The 17074-nt window shown below is 44.5% G+C and overlaps 1 protein-coding gene across 2 annotated transcripts in view; it reads right to left on the bottom strand.

Moving 5' to 3' along the window:
* Nucleotides 1-8508: 8508 nt before the first annotated feature.
* The window catches only part of LOC124039845, a 40343-nt gene continuing 31777 nt past the window's right edge, over nt 8509-17074 (bottom strand). For both annotated transcript variants that reach the window (XM_046356306.1, XM_046356305.1), the window contains exons 3-6: nt 15880-16057; nt 14830-15707; nt 10459-14645; nt 8509-9651 (exon numbers count right to left, since the gene is read on the bottom strand). In XM_046356306.1, the coding sequence (XP_046212262.1) occupies nt 9617-9651; nt 10459-14645; nt 14830-15707; nt 15880-16057 (5278 nt within the window). In that variant the 3' untranslated portion in view covers nt 8509-9616. The remainder of the gene's footprint in view (nt 9652-10458; nt 14646-14829; nt 15708-15879; nt 16058-17074) is intronic.

The following is a 17074-nucleotide window of genomic DNA, read 5'->3' on the forward strand; positions in this document are numbered from 1 at the left end:
AGCCTCCGGTATACGTCGTTGGCCAAAGAGTGTGGCTTTCTACTAAGAACATTCCACTCCGATCCATTTCGAAAAAGCTTGCCCCCAAATTTATCGGCCCATTCAAAGTCACCAGGATCATTAGTCCGGTGGCGGTCCGGCTCAAGCTTCCTCCAGCATATAGGAGAATTCATCCTACCTTTCATGTGTCTAAAATAAAACCTGTGTTTCAGGCACGCATTAACCCGCCGGTCCCGGTTCCCCCGCCGCCACGACTTGTTGATGGGGAACCCACCTTTTCTGTCAATCGTATTTTGGACTCTAGAAGGAGGGGACGCGGATTCCAGTACCTGGTGGACTGGGAGGGTTACGGCCCGGAGGAGAGAAGTTGGGTACCTGCTAGGGACATTCTGGATCACTCCCTTATCGATGATTTCAATCGACAGGTAAATTCGCCTGGGAACGCCAAGAGGCGTTCCTAGGGGGGGGGGTATTGTCACGGTTCATGAATCCACTGCCTCTCTCTCTCTCTTTCTCTTTCTCTTTCTCTTTCTCTCTCTCTCTCTCTCTCTCTCTCTCTCTCTCTCTCTCTCTCTCTCTCTCTCTCTCTCTCTCTCTCTCTCTCTCTCTCTCTCTCTCTCTCTCTCCCGTGTTTGTGTGGGCGTGGTTCCCAATCTCGGCCTGATTGTCTGCGCCAGCTGGAACCACTTATCTTCCCTTTATATGTTCTGTAACCAGTGTTTCTTGTTGTCAGATCGTTGTTACTTCCCTGAGGTTGTGTTGTTACTTCCCTGAGGTTGTGTCGTGTGTCCGTGCTCATCTCTCGCCGCCCTTGTGTGGATTATCTGCTGTGCTCCTTCCTACACATCCGGACACACTCCCCTGGATTTCTCAGCACGCTATCACCGGAAGATGCGCCCTAGTCCCTGGGTCGGATTCCGTCTGAGTACAGTCTGTCTGTCCTGTTGCTGCTGTAAATTGTATTCATTAAACCATCGTTACTTGCATCTTGCATCCGCCTCTGTATTGTCACAAATTACTTCACAACCATGGCCTATTTATTACCTTCCTTATCTTACCTCATTTGCACACACTGTATATATACTTTTTTCCACTGTATTATTGACTGTATGTTTGTTTATTCCATGTGTAACTCTGTTGTTGTATGCGTCAAACTGCTTTGCTTTATTCTTGGCCAGGTTGCAGTTGTAAATGAGAAATTGTTCTCAACATTGAGTCAATTTTAGAATAAGGCTATAACGTAACAAAATATGGAAAAAGTGAAGGGGTTTGAATACTTTCCGAATGCACTGTATATTGACTTCATAAATGTAGTTATTTGTTTCATTTGACCGTGTAAAACCTAGCAGTATTACTTACTTGTCTAAGGGTGGGGCAGAAATATAGCATTTTGCCAAAAAATTATTATTCAAATCAAAGGCCCTCTACTCTTTTCTATTTTTACCAATGACCTGCCACTGGCATTAATAAACAAAGCATGTGTGTCCATGTATGCTGATGATTCAACCATATACGCATCAGCAACCACAGCTAATGAAGTCACTGAAACACTTAACAAAGAGTTGCAGTCTGTTTTGGAATGGGTGGCCAGTAATAAACTGGTCCTGAACATCTCTAAATCTAAGAGCATTGTATTTAGTACAAATCATTCCTTAAGTGTTAGACCTCAGCTGAATCTGGTAATGAATGGTGTGGCTGTTGAACAAGTTGAGGAGACTAAATTACTTGGCGTTACCTTAGATTGTAAACTGTCATGGCCAAAACGTATAGATGCAATGGTTGCAAAGATGGGGAGAGGTCTAGTTGTAATAAAGAGATGCTCTGCTTTTTTGACACTACACTACAAAAAGCAAGTTCTGCAGGCTCTACTTTTGTCTAATCTTGATTATTGTCCAGTCGTGTGGTCTAATGCTGCAAGGAAAAACCTAGTTAAGTTGCAGCTGGCCCAGAACAGAGCGACACGTTTTGCTCTTAATTGTAATCAGAGAGCTGATATAAATACTATGCATGCCAGTCTCTCTTGGCTAAGAGTTGAGGAGAGAATGACTGCATCACTTCTTCTTTTTATAAGAAACATGAATGTGTTGAAAATCCCAAATTGTTTGCATAGTCAATTTACACACAACTCTGACACACACACTTATCCCACCAGACATGCCACCAGGGGTCTTTTCATAGTCCTCAAATCCAGAACCAATTCAAGAAAACATACAGTATTATATAGAGCCCTATCGCATGGAACTTCCTTCCATCTCATATTGCTCAAATAAACATCAACCCTGCTTTCAAAAAACAGATAAAGCAACATCTCATGGCACAACGTCTCTCCCCTATTTGACCTAGATAGTTTGTGTGTATGCATTGAAATGTAGGCTACTTGTGTCTTTTAAAAAATGTATGTAATTCTGTTCTTGTCTAATGATGTTCTGTATTATGTATTCATGTTTTGTGTGGACCCCAGGAAGAGTAGCTGCTGATTTGTATGTATATACAAAGGACAAAACACACATCACGACAAGAGAGACACCACAACACTACATAAAGAGAGACATAGCATGGCAGCAACACATGAAAACACAGCATGGTAGCAACACAACCTGACAACAACATGGTAGCAGCACAAAACATCGTACCAGCACAAAACATCATACCAACATTATTGGGCACAGACAACAGCACCAAGGGGAAGAAGAGATGGAGATAAAACAGTCCAGTTTGAGTGTTTATATATAGCGTTTTGGAATGAAACTGTTCATATATATATTTCCTGGTATATGGGATTACTCAATGAAGTACTAGAAGTACTACTGGTTTTCCATTAAGCCTCTATTGATTTCCATTTGTCTGTGTGAACTTACACTGCACTCAGTTTACTCATCCCATTGCCCCATAACATTACAACTTTACTATCCTGTAACTAGCTTGGTTTTTATGAAGCCACACTGTAAACTATAACTGACATAATAGATAGAATATGGTAAGAATTGGTATGTCAATATGAATGGAAGATATACAACAGTTCATTATTTGTTAACCTTTTGAAGACAGGACAATCAGTTCGTGGTAAGATGAGTCAATCCCAGGGAGGGAAGGACACGACATGAGAATGCCTGAACAAGAGGAAATAACCAACATCCTTGTTATATTTGGACGTTCAAATGCTGTTCACATGCCAAGGAGGCTAGCTTTGATCATGTGTGCATCCCAAATGGCACCCTATTACCTAATGTGCACTACTACTTTGGGCCCTTGTCAGAAAGTACTTATGGGTTCTAAAATGGTACAGTACAGGCAGGCCTACGTCACTGATCCTGTTGTTCTTCTATGGCTGAAAAACAGTACCATGCAGAGCTACTAGATCAGTTATATACCTTGTCCAGCACCATGGACAGATTCAATCACGCCCTACCTTCAAGGAACCATGTGCGATGTAGGGTAGGTTCTCTCCTTGCTTGACATGTGTCAGCCAAATATCTCACTATTTGCAAATGTTTGTTTTCTATCTGCTGTACTTTTATTATACTGTCCAAGTAATTTCATCACTATATGTTGGTTAAACGTTGACATGATTGACATGTCACTATTGCTGTCAATTGCTAGGCATATTAGGTTTTGTCATGGCTGGTGGGTTGGGGGCAATTGTAACGCATTGTTAAAATGACCCTGAGCCATGCAGCCAAATTATGATTTGTATTTTATTTAAACTTTAGGATTTTATGTATTCGACATTAATTATACAAAAACTAACTTTAAATACCCGTGGGTTCCTGTGGAGTGCTAAATAACTTGTAAACTAATATAATTTGGTCACCAACAGACTATTCAGATGTTTTGAGGGGAACCAAATGACCATGCAAAAACAGGGTTGTTACTGTAAATATTTGTTACATACTTAGAAATAATAATATTTTAGGCAAATTCATTCCATATGTCTTTGATAATATGATCATTCATAAACATGAATGCTTCTGAAGTTCAGTGAATGTATTGGTTTCTTTTTTTAGTTGTTACCTTTGACCTCAGCAACATTTACAATTGTCCCTGGCACATACAGGGGCAAATGTAATGTCCAGACTTTTTGGATTAAAATCTGTATTGTGATCCAAATGTCAGACATGTACATTGTATGAATGGTTAGGAGACAGATGTAAGTTACTTACATAAAAAAATGACTGGTCTAGTTCAAGTGGTCTCTGAGCAATAGAGTAAAATACAATTGCCCCGTCTCCCCTAGTTTGCACTGCCAGAATAGTGTAGTTTAGAATATTTGAGATAAAACAGATACAAATTCATCATGAATACATCTGTATGATTCACCGACTGTCTCTTTGTACTGAAACCAAAAAGACTGTACATATACATATTTCTCCAGTGATATTAGCACGAGAAGTGCCAAGCCCTTCATTTTGACTGCCTTCCGTTCTAGACTTATCCTAAATGCCAAAACGTTACTTTTTCAAATCCTCCTGCAGAGACACTTGCAGGTAAGATATGTTAAGTTCTATAGTACCAGAAAGAGCAGATTCTGAGGTTTTCAAAACACTTACCGTACCTTTGTAAGATATATGAGCTCTATTTCAAAATATCACATTTTCCAAGAATAACCTTGCAGCAGATCACCTACAGTAATATAAACTAATGAAAATGCTATTGTGTTCTTTGAAATGTTACCCAAGACCTTCATTAACACAAGCAAAAGATCATTTCCCCGATAGCATATATTAAATCTATTTATCATACTGTTAGAATGCTACAGTCCAAATGGCTGCTCATTGGCGTAGTAAGGGGGTAGCGAGGCCCAGAAGTGTTAATACAAAACAGAGGCATAGCTTACATGCAAAGTTGATTTAATAATCGGCAATGTTATACAAAAGAAGCGCACTATGACTGTATGTATGCTCATTTCTAATGATCATACCATGAATACAGACAAACATGTGCCTTTAAACACAGAGTTCCCTTTTTAGAATACTCAAAGAAATACCTTGCTTTCATTTGAAATACTTGCCGAAAAAAATGAGAAAATAAAATATGCATTACATGAAATATATAACGGCTGCTTATCAGGTATACTATAGTACCAAATGCAATTATATGCAAATACCTTTCTCTCCATAACATCTAACGCATTTACACGCAAGAACAAACAAAAAAAGATGTAAAGACTGTATGAAAATAGAAAATATCCCAGCAAGATTTGCAACAATAGTCTATGTTACAAATACCTTGCAGTACAAAAGGTCTATTACAATGTCCACATAACTATAGTCCACCTGGAACCTAGCCTAGAGTTACAGGGAAGGACAGAGTGTTGGTAGCCTAAACCATAGAATTAGAATCATTTTGAAGTCAAATTATTCTTAGAATTAGAATCATTCTAATTTTAGGGTATCAACATTATCCTGTGCTTGATATCAGGAATACAGTATCACAAACTAAAGCTCAAACTGACTTCCTGCTTATGCATGTCTTGAACCAGATCAAGTAACATTCATCCATACCATGTAACTTCAAACAAGGGGTAAAGGAAATAACACTATGTTTGTAGCAAGCAGACACAAATGGTTTGTTTATGTTAAGTCTTTATACACAGAAAACTGTTTTGGTTCAGAACTAGATCTTTCAACCAGTACTGGTTGATAATGCATAATGACTTGCATTTAGGCTTATGTAATATGCAAGTCAGTTATTTTAACAAAAACATCAAGGTGTATAACAATTAGAAGTAAATTCGAAAGTGAAGAATTCTTTGCCAGTTTGATATGTTCAACGATTACATTTATCAGATTCATAAATGTACGTTTTACTGTATATATCCAAAAAGTTAATTCAAAAATATATATTTTTGATTTCAAAAATAACTAAAAATTGTCTTATCCATATACAATTAACAATGAATTACAACATGTCCAGTTGAAATGAAGAAATTAGCTAAGTTACAGTACATAAATTGTACGTGTTGAACACAAATAAACATTGGGTACATCCCAAATGGTACCCTATATCCTAAATAGTGCACTAATATGGACTTTTTCCATAGAAACAGAAATGTGTACAAGGCACACTGAGATGTTATGTCTATCATTCATTGCAACACTGAAATTCATTAATTACAAAAAAATACATATTCACATGAACGTATGTGAGCAAATGAAATTGCACGGTTAATCATAAACCTTTTTAACATTTGAAAATATTTTAAAATACACTTTTTTATTTTGTACAATATGAGGTGTGATTAACAAACATAAATACATTTGTGAAATGAAATACTGCTGCGATTGCTGTTGCTGAAAAAACAAACTCTAACCTGACACACTATGGCAGAGTCATCACACCATTCAAGAGAAGCAAAACCACCAGCAACTGACAGACAGGTGACATGGGCAACAACAGTATTGTACAGCAGGGATGTGTAATGAGATCAATTTGATCCAAACACCACAGTGTTAAATACAGTTGAAGTCAGAAGTTTACATACACTTAGGTTGGAGTCATTAAAACTCGTTTTTCAACCACTCCACAAATTTCTTGTTAACAAACTAAAGTTTTGGCAAGTTGGTTAGGACATCTACTTTGTGCATGACATAAGTCATTTTTCCAACAATTGTTACAGACAGATTATTTCACTTTATCACAATTCCAGTGGGTCATAAGTTTACATACACGAAGTTGACTGTGCCTTTAAACAGCTTGGAAAATTCCAGAAAATGATGTAATGGCTTTAGAAGCTTCTAATAGGCTAATTGACATCATTTGAGCCAATTGGAGGTGTACCTGAGGATGTATTTCAAGACCTACCTTCAAAATCAGTGCCTCTTTGTATTGATATCATGGGAAAATCAAAAGAAATAAGCCAAGACCTCAGAAAAAATATTGTATACCTCCACAAGTCTGGTTCATCCTTGGGAGCAATTTACAAACACATGAAGGTAACACATTAATCTGTACAAACAATAGTACGCAAGTATAAACACCATGGGACCACGCAGCCGTCATACCGTTTAGGAAGGAGGCGCGTTCTGTCTCCTAGAGATTAATGTATTTTGGTGAAAAAGTGCAAATCAATACCAGAACAACAGCAAAGGACCTTGTGAAGATGCTGGAGGAAACAGGTACAAAAGTATCTATATCCACAGTAAAACGAGTCCTATATCGACATAACCTGAATGGCTGCTCAGCAAGGAAGAAGCCACTGCTCCAAAACCACCATAAAAAAGTCAGACTACGGTTTTCAACTGCACATGGGGACAAAGATTGTACTTTTTGGAGAAATGTCCTCTGGTCTGATGAAACAACAATAGAACTGTTTGGCCATAATGACCATCGTTATGTTTGGAGGAAAAAGGGGGACGCTTGTAAGCCGAAGAACACCATCCCAACCGCAAAGCAAGGGGGTGGCAGCATCATGTTGTGGGGGTGCTTTGCTGCAGGAGGAACTGGTGCACTTCACAAAATAGATGGCTTCATGAGTGAGGAAAATTATGTGGATATATTGAAGCAACATCTCAAGACATCAGTCAGAAAGTTCAAGCTTCTTCACAAATGGGTCTTCCAAATGGACAATGACCGCAAGCATACTTCCAAATTTGTGGCAAAATTGCTTAAGGACAAAGTCAAGGTATTGGAGTGGCCATCACAAAACCTGACCTCAATCCCATAGAATATTTGTGGGCAGAACTGAAAAAGCGTGTGCGAGCAAGGAGGTCTCCAAACCTGTCAGTTACACCAGCTCTGTCAGGAGGAATGGGACAAAACTCCCACAACTTATTGTGGGAAGCTTATGGAAGGCTACCAGAAACATTTGACCGAAGTTAAACAATTTAAAGGCAATGAGTGTATGTAAAATTCTGACCCACGGGGAATGTGATGAAAGTAATTAAAGCTGAAATAAATCACTTTCTCTACTATTATTCTGACATTTCACATTTTTAAAATAAAGTGGTGATCCTAACTGACTTAAAACATGGCATTTTTACTAAGATTGAATGTCAGGAATTGTGAAAAACTGAGTTTAAATGTAGTTGGCTCAGGTGTATGTAAACTTCTGGCCCCAGATCTGTTGTACTGTCACACCAACTGTCGCGGCAATTTCCATATAGGAGTTGGGAAAACAGCAAAAACAATCAATCTGATCCAGCCTGACATATAAGTACATTCTCAGGCCTCACGGCCAAGCCACGAACACACAAGTGTAGAGAACAGGAGAGAAGTATCAATTGGTAATAACATCTCAAGAGTAAAGCTTCAAAATCAGATTCTTCTTCAACATATAGACAGAGTATACCAAACATGAGGAACACCTCCCTAATATTGAGTTGCACCCCCTTTTGCCCTCAGAACAGCCTCAATTTGTCAGGACATGGACTATATAAGGTGTCGAAAGTGTTCCAAAGGGATGCTGGCCCATGTTGACTCCAATGCTTCCCACAGTTGTGTCAAGTTGGCTGGATCTCCTTTGGGTGGTGGATCGTTCTGTTGTGTGTGAAAAACCCAGCAGCGTTGCAGTTCTTGAAGGCACTTAAATGTTTTGTCTTGCCCATTCACCTTCGGAATGGTATACATTCCATGTCTCAATTGTCTCAAGGCTGAAACATCCTTCTTTAACCATTCTCCTCCCCTTCATCTACTCTAATGAAGTGGACTTAACAAGTGCCATCAATAAGGGATCATAACTTTCACCTGGATTCAGTCTGTCATGGAAAGGGCAGTTGTTCTTAATGTTTTGTATACTCAGTGTAAGTTTCAACACAGGTAAGAAAATATACCGTTTTTCAGCAACAAACATCACAAAAGTCTGTTGGAACAAAACCTTAAACCTCTATAATTCTTATTTACATTTGGTGTACATAGGTAACACTGATTGTAACACGAGACATTTGTCTTATTGTGGTTTCGCCTTAAAGCATTTGTTTGTGTTTGAAAAGCATAAGCACTTCTTTACATTCATAGGAACCACAGTGCTGTTGTATTGGGAGACAGTTGATGGCAGACATGTAATTCCAAGAAAACCAAATCCGCATTCCAAATGGCACCCTATTCCCTATACAGTGTACTACATTTGACCGGGGCCCTAGTCAAAAGTAGTACACTATAAAGGTGCCATTTGGGATGCACTAACAACACAAAAAAATACCAGACAGAACAGGGTAGGAAAATCACCCCGTTAAGCAACAGTGGTTGGCTCATGACTGGAAGCGTCTGGAAGGAGAGGAAGATGGTGAAGAGGAGGATGAGGAGTGTGAGTAGAAGGATGAAGGCCAGAGGACAGATGGGTCCCAGTAATTGTCTTGTTTGGCAGTCGGAAGGTCCATTGGAGCACCAGGACAGAGTCAGGCTGGCATATTATGGACTGTTGCTGTTGCTTAAACAATGCTTGTATTGGTGAAAAGGGGGCACAGTGGTTTGGGGAGGGGGTCATTGAGTGAGATTAAGTTTCGTCCTTATTCCCTATATAGTGCAGTACTTTTAACCAGTCCCCATAAAGCTCAAAAGAACTAGATAGGCATTAACCAAGGCATTGACTGGAAAGTTGACGGACGGATGGGAGGACGGACGGAACGGTGATCAAAGCCGATTCCCGCCAGATGTCGAAGGTATCCATAGAGGTCAGAGGCTACACTCTCTCCACTCGACTAGGATCATAGGAGTCTGAGGAGAAAAAATGGCATCAATCACAATCCAGTCAGACATTCATGAGGATATTCCATATACAGTAACGAGGGAATCCTTACTGCCAGGCTGTTTGTGCTATCAAACCAATGCTTGGTCACTTATTATCATGCCACACTGGCAGAGCACAAACAGATCTTGGACCAGGCTAGGGAAGTCCATCTTATCTCTAAAACAATGTGTTTCAAGTCCCCGTGTCTCTGTGAATTCCCAGCTCACACAATGGCTTGGCCTTCCCTCCCTTCTTCCATCCACACCCGCTAAACCAACCCCATAAAAAGCTCTATCGTACAGCTGGGATAACTGCTAGGTTCTGGAGTGGTTTAATGCCTGGGTTCTCCCAGTTTTGCTATAAAAACACCTAAATTCTCCATTTGGGTCAAAATGTCACAAAACCAACAAAAGCAGAGTTTGCATCCCTCCTTGTTAATCTGACAATGTTCTTAGTGCGTTTTCCAGCAGTATGTATGTAAAATATTTTCTAAATTCCATCCGCATCCTTCATGTTACGGTAGGATGATAGCTCCCTCTTGTGATAAACATGATAAAATTAAGCTTTAAATAAAACAGGATACAAAGAGTTTTACACAAAGATAAAGTAAAGAACTTAACATACATGTGTATATTGTAAGATTTTGTGATTATTTTCCCCCAGTGTATGAAAAGTCCTATATAAATATAAAAGTTACATGTATTATTGTTAAAGGCGTGTGTGTGTGTGTGTGTGTGTGTGTGTGTGTGTGTGTGTGTGTGTGTGTGTGTGTGTGTGTGTGTCCATGTTCCTACCTGGGAGCAGCTCGTCCTCCTCTAGGGTTGTAGAGGAGCCACAGGAAGAGACACTGAAGCTCAGGGGAAGGGTGATCTCTCTTTTGGCCACCGTGCCGCTGCGAGGCATGGGGACAGGCTTGGGGAGGAGAGGAGGTTTCACTGGCCTGGACATCGGCTCTGGCCGAACCTCCTGTTGCTGTTCATCATCTGACTCTTCACTCCTCTCCTCCTCTCTTTTCACCTCTGGCTCTTTCTCTTCCTCCTCCACTTGCCTCTCTGTATTATCCTCCTCCTCTGGTTCTTTCTCCCCCTTCTGCACTTCTCTTTCCTCTTCCTCCTGACTCCCACTTTTCTCCTCCTCCATTTTCACCTTTAGCTCTCTCTCTACCTTGATTGTCAACTCTTGCTCTATCTCCTCTATTTTCAACTCCTCCTCCAGTTCTTTCTCCTCTCTCCACACTATCCTCTCATCTTCTCTCTTGTCTGCCCTGTCTATCTCGTTACCCTCCGGCTCTGACTCTATCCTCAACTTTTCCTCTTCCATCTCTTCTCTCTCTCCCTGGCTCACCCCCTTATCTTTCTCCTGCTCAGCCTCTACCTGTACTACTACCACTACCTCCGTCTCTGTCCCCTGCTCTGGCTCTCCTGAGTCTAAACTCCTGATAAGTACGCAGGAGACTGAGAACACCTCATCCAAGTGGACCATACTCTCTGTGCAGCCTGGCGACTTCGAGGATGAGAGCCTGGGGGAGGCACGACCAATGTGTCCCTTCCTCTCCCCTCCTCCACCCACACTCAGCAAGCTCAGGGCCAGCTCCTCGTCTGGGGTCACAGGCAGAGACAAGGGGAGGCTGCTGGGGGGGAACTCTGGCAGGTCCAGCACCATGGAGGGATGGCTTAATCTCTCTCTGTCTCCTCCATAACGTTTGTCCTCACATACTGATAAGCTGTCATCCTTACTGGGTCCTCCTCTCGTCTCCTCCTCTTCTTCTATTGTCTCCTCTTCCAAGGTAACCACTGATATCTGTACCTTCATCACTTGCTCGTACTCTCTTCTCACGTGCTTTTTATCTCTGTTTTCGTCTGGACTGTGCTTCAGTGTTTCTCCTATTAGAGTTTCGTCCTCATTCTCTGGGTTGTCTCTGTGCTCCTCCACTTTCTGTTCGACCCCGCCTAGTGATTCCACAGCATGTGCTCCTTCTGGACTGAGTTCCTGGGTCTCTCTCTCAGTCACTGTGTTGTCTCTGTGCTCCTGTGTTTCACCTATGACAGTTTCTCCTTCATTCTCTCTGTACTGCCTGTCCTCGTCTCTCACCTTGACAGCCCCCTGCGGTAACACCTCATCCTCTCTCTCCTCTACAACCCCCTGCAGTGACTCCTCCTCCTCTCTCTGCTCCTCCTCTCTCTCCTGGACCATCCCCCGCAGTGAATCAGGGGCTACGTCTATCCCCAATATCCTGGCTGCTCTCTGCTCCATTGTCTCGTTCTCAGGGATCCCCTTGGCACACTTCACCTCATATAGATTACTCAGGTCCTCTGTGGGCATGGTGTTTGCCTTCTCCTTGATCAGCAGGGTCTCCAGGTGTATATCTGCCAACGTAGCCTCGTTACGCCAACTCAGAGGGTCGGAGCTGACGCTGTATCTGTAGACGTCATCCTCGAATGCAAACGCTGCCTCCCTAGTCAATCTGCCGGTGTGTGGTGTCCCTTGTGACCCTTCACCTCTGGGCGACCTGCTGTTCTCACTCCGGGCCCTGCGGATGTTCAGATTGGGCTCATGCCCCCTAAATCTGGGTGGCACGATGGGCACGTTATCCTTCTTTACCTTCCTCTCTCCCTCCACTACTTTAGCAGATCCAATCTCTTCCTTATCAGTGCCATCACTGATGTGCACAACCTCAACCTGGTTGTTCTTGGCAAAAAAGTATCTGTCTCTGTTCTCCCTTGGTAGCTGTACATTCTGGCATAGTTCATTGTGGTCTAATGGTGTGATCAGTGTGAATGGGCGGCCACAATCCTGGCCCTGCTCTATGGTGCCTCCAGGGACAGTGTAGACGGTGAGCCCCACGTCCCTCAGTAGAGACTCCTTGGCGACGGGGATGTCCAGCTCCTGCCTGTAGGTCATTCTGGAGTCATAGGTTACCCTGGGTTCACCCTTAGCATTGTGGGAGTTGTAGTCTCGGAAGCCAGTGGACTCTGTTAGGGTGGCAGTGGGAGCCATGTCCTCTCTCTTCAGCCTGAGGATGCTAGTTCTGCTCTGGGGCTGAGGCCTGGAGAAAGCACTCCTCACCTCCCTGTAGTCTGGGTCAATGGTAGAGCCAGGGCCCCAGCTGTCTAGCCTTGGCATGATGGTAGGGATGTTGTTGTTGGGTTTGTTATTCAGGCGCTGGTCTGGAAGGCGAACCGTCTCCCTCTCAGGGTCCAGATGTGGAGGGGCTATGTGCTGATGTTGTTGTGTGTCTTCTCCGCTCAGCTCCATGATGGTCCTGTAGACCTCGTCCAGGTCGTCTATACACTGGTCGACACTTGGTCTCCTGGGCTGGACCTTAATTTTCTTCTGGACCTGGTCTACATCTACGCCTGCAGCCTTGTTGAAACTCTCCAGCTCCTCAATGGCGTCCCACGGCCGACGGCTCACCGGCTTCAGCAGGAACTGGCCGAATGCCACCTGGCCCTGGATGTTAGCATTGGCACTGACTGGGGGTTTGGTGGTGTTGGAGGTGGTAGTACCAGTCTTCCTGGATGTGGAGGTCTGTTGGTTTCTCCCCTCCCAAGGGACAGGGGGTGGAGGCTGGGGTGGGAGTGACAGGGGCTGGGCCGGGCTGATACTGAGACAGGAGAAGGCGCTGTTGCTGGACAGGTGGAGGTTCTTCTGGCCCTTCATGGGATAGTCCACACCATACGAGCCGGAGCTGCAGTCGGTGCCTGCACCACTGTCCATGGTGGTATCGGAGGCTGGGTGGCCTGTCTCCTGCCCCCACTGTCCCTGTCCTCCAGGGGGACTCTGAGGCTGACCTGTCCCCACAGTACCCCCAGGACCCTTCACTGCCACGGGTGAGCTGGTCTGGGTCTCTTGGTTCCTGTACTGGTCCCCGGGCCAGGAGCCGGCGTAGCACAACTCCTTGTCAGCACTGGCCTGGAGTGACCAGGCATCTACTATCTCCTTCCTCAGAGGACCCTTCCTGGTGCTTCTCATTGAGGTGAAGCTGCTGGTGTGGGAGGGGGGTTTGAGACCCATGTCTGATAACGACTTGCTACAGAGGCTTTGGCTGTTTTCTGATTTGGATTGGACCACAGTGTTTTGGTTGTCTTCTGTGGCGATGACGCTCACGATTGGCAGAATACTTGGCAGACTGGCAGGCATATTCTCGTTATTGTTCTGGTCTGCTGCTGAGACTGAGTCTTTATTGGTTTGTTGCATGTGGATGGGGACAGACACCAGGCAGAATATGGTCTCACTGTGAGCCTTCCTCTTAGAGTTCCTGTTGAGGTTGTCTACTCCTGAGTCTCCTGGAACTATCTTCTTCACCTGTGTGATGGTTGTTTCTGAGAAGCCCTGATCTGAGCTGGAGCTGTGACACACTGGCGGAGCAGGGGCTGGTGGCTGGAAGGCAGAGGGACCACCTTGGTTTGGTTTAGGATTATACCTGTTACAGTTTTGGGAAGTTGCTGCTGGGAAGTTATCTAGTGAGCCAGTCTCTTTGTGCAAATCACAGTGCTGCTGCTGTTGCTGCCACCTGTTATTGTTATTGTCACAGTCGCTAGAAGACCTCAGCGGCATGGGACTGGCCGGGTCTGGCGAGCTGGCAAGTGGCGGCGGGGCCCCCGTGGAAGCGGACGACAAAAAGGCACTGTCATCAGACGAGTGGTCTGACACGGTGACACTGGGAAGCTCGGAGGATGTGGAGTTACGGATGTGGCGGATCTTGTCGGCGCCCGTCATGGAGTTACCCCGGCCACATAGAGACGAGTTTCCTCCCCGGGACACATGTCGGAGGCGTGGGTCGTCGAAGGGGATGTACTGGATGCCAGGACCCAGGACCGGCTGCTGCTTACTGTAGCAGGTGGAGTGCTGCTTCCTGTGGGGTACACTCCTCTCTCTGTGAGGCTCCGGCCCGGCCCCTCCTCCACCGGTGTGCCTGCTACCAAACCAGGGGTCTGGGGTCCCGCGCATCTGCTGCTTCTGCTGGTACATCTGGTGGTACCTGATAATAACACATTATCATTTATTTAACTCTAAATTGTACATTGCATTTACATTAATTTGGTCATTTAGCAAATTCGCCTCTATAGCGCTATTCATTACAGAAAATAATGTCAAAGTGCTTCTATAGCAAATGAAAAAAAGCAATATAAAATCATGAGTAGGTAAGCTACACAATTTGTTACCTGTAGTTGACAGGGATCTCTCCATAACCCCTGTGACCTCCATGGCTTCCTCTCATAGGTCGAGGAGCTCTCTTGGGGGGATACGATGGGGGAGGGATATACCCTGGAGGCTCCGTGCCAGACCCTCCATCCTGTGTATAATAGTCCAGCCTGGGGTCACCTATACTGGGATGAGGAAGGGGGGTTCTGTCCCTGGCCTGGGGCTGGGGGCTTGATGCTGCTTCTGGCTCTCCTGAGAGCGTTTCGGAGCTCCCCCGGGTCTGCTGATGCACCTCGTAGGACGGAGGTCGCAGGGGACGGCTGTGCCGGACCTTTGGTACTTGAGAAGCCTGACTCACCTGGCTGACCTGGCTAGTCATACTAGTCTGACTGGAGGGTCTGTTGTCATTCTCAGGCCACCTGTCCCTGTCCCCTACCCCGGGCTGGTTGTGGTTATATATGCTGTAAGGATCGTAATGAAACCCTGGGTGGCCGTTGACCCTCCTGTGCACGTCCTGCCCAGGCACAGACCCAATAGACCCAGACATTTCCACGTACTGCAGGCTGTCCGGTTGCAGCATCCTGGGCAGAGACTGGGACTTCCCTTTGTTCCTGGGACCCATTACAACCATAGCACCATCCGGTGTGCGGAGGTGGCGCTGCTGCAGATACTGCTCCTGAGACCACCTCTCGCCCTCGCTGTCTGAAAGCTGGCAGGAGAAGCTCACCACGGCGGGCCGCCACTCGTCCGTGCCCAGGCTCTGACACTTCCTGTCCACGGCGGTCATCCTCCACTGCTGCAGTGCTGCCTCTCTCTGCCTGGAGCGGGCCTGGACCTGAGCTTGGGACTGGGCTGCCCAGCTCTGTTTCTCACGCTGCTGGCAGTCCTCCGGGGGCTCCTAGACAGAGGACAGAACCACAATGGTCTTTGGCTCGTTCCCAAATGGCAACATATTCCCAATATAGTGCACTACTTTTAAGTGCACCCATGGGCTTTGGTCAAAGGTAGTGTACTATAGAGGACTATTTCATTTTGAATTGTTCAATAAACAAATCATAGAATCAAATCACCTCCTGTCTCTGCTGCTGCTGCACCCCCTCTGTCCTCCTACAGGTACCACCTCCTCGGGGCTCTCTGAAGTCAGCGTAGTCCAGGAGGATGCTAAAGTCCTGGCCCCTCCTCCTCCAGTAGGCCAAGTCTCTGGGGCCCCTGTGATGAGAATACACGCCTCTGGGCCCCTCATAGAACCTAGAACACAGAACACACAGTATCAGAACCTAGAACACAGAACAGACATCGTATTAGAACTGAGAACCAGTGGTTTCGCTCATAGACCATAGAACACACACAGGACACATCAAGAATAGTTCTCCAGTAGATGAATGTGATGATGTGTCTGTCGTTGAGCCCCTCTACCGCTAGGGGGAGTTAGACCACCACAGACAGGCTAAAGTCAGTCTGCTATCAGTCTGCTACTGATAGTGCACTGTATCTGAAGACTTTATAACAGCATATCCGATTTGCAGAAGAATGCACTGTGTTAATCATCATCTCTCTCTGCAAGCTCTATCATCTCTGTTTCTGGATATTCCTACTGAAAATGTTAAGAAACATGCACATGCACCCTATGGGCTGAGGGAGGCTGATTTTCCATCCATGATCTGATCTGCCCTTTTCATTTAATGTCAGCACAGGCAGGCGCGACCATTAGGTAAGTTCCACTGCATCCCATAATATAGTATAGCCTAGTTAGCCAATCCTCAGTGGATATTATCTGCACCACCTCGTGGAAAGATTAGGAATATTCCATAAGTACGTTCTAAAACTGAGCTATAAACACCCCAGCAAAAAAAAAAAAATTTCAAAAAGTGGCACATTTGATTATCTTGCATTTTCAAATCAAATGCACTGTTTGGACTTGAGGCAAGGGTAGGGGATATGCAGGTTGTATTATGTTGCCTAATATCATCAACGTATCCATGGATTGTGTTCAGGGTCAAACAACTGTTCCATAAGCAAATAGTACATACTTGAGTGGCATTGGGCACTGATATCATAGAATTACATGTCAAATGAATTAAGCTATAGGATCTCTATGACTGATGGATGCTATTAACCGTCCTTGTATCTACAGAGCTATACAATACACAATCCTCCAGGACTGGTACTGCAAACTAGGCTACTCGAGCTGACAAGAAGAAAAGGCAGAGACGAAAGAAAAAGTGCCTCGGTAAAAATCGTACATTTGAACACTCGGGGACATTC

This window comes from Oncorhynchus gorbuscha, linkage group LG07 (genome assembly GCF_021184085.1).
Source record: "Oncorhynchus gorbuscha isolate QuinsamMale2020 ecotype Even-year linkage group LG07, OgorEven_v1.0, whole genome shotgun sequence".
Taxonomy (NCBI): domain Eukaryota; kingdom Metazoa; phylum Chordata; class Actinopteri; order Salmoniformes; family Salmonidae; genus Oncorhynchus; species Oncorhynchus gorbuscha.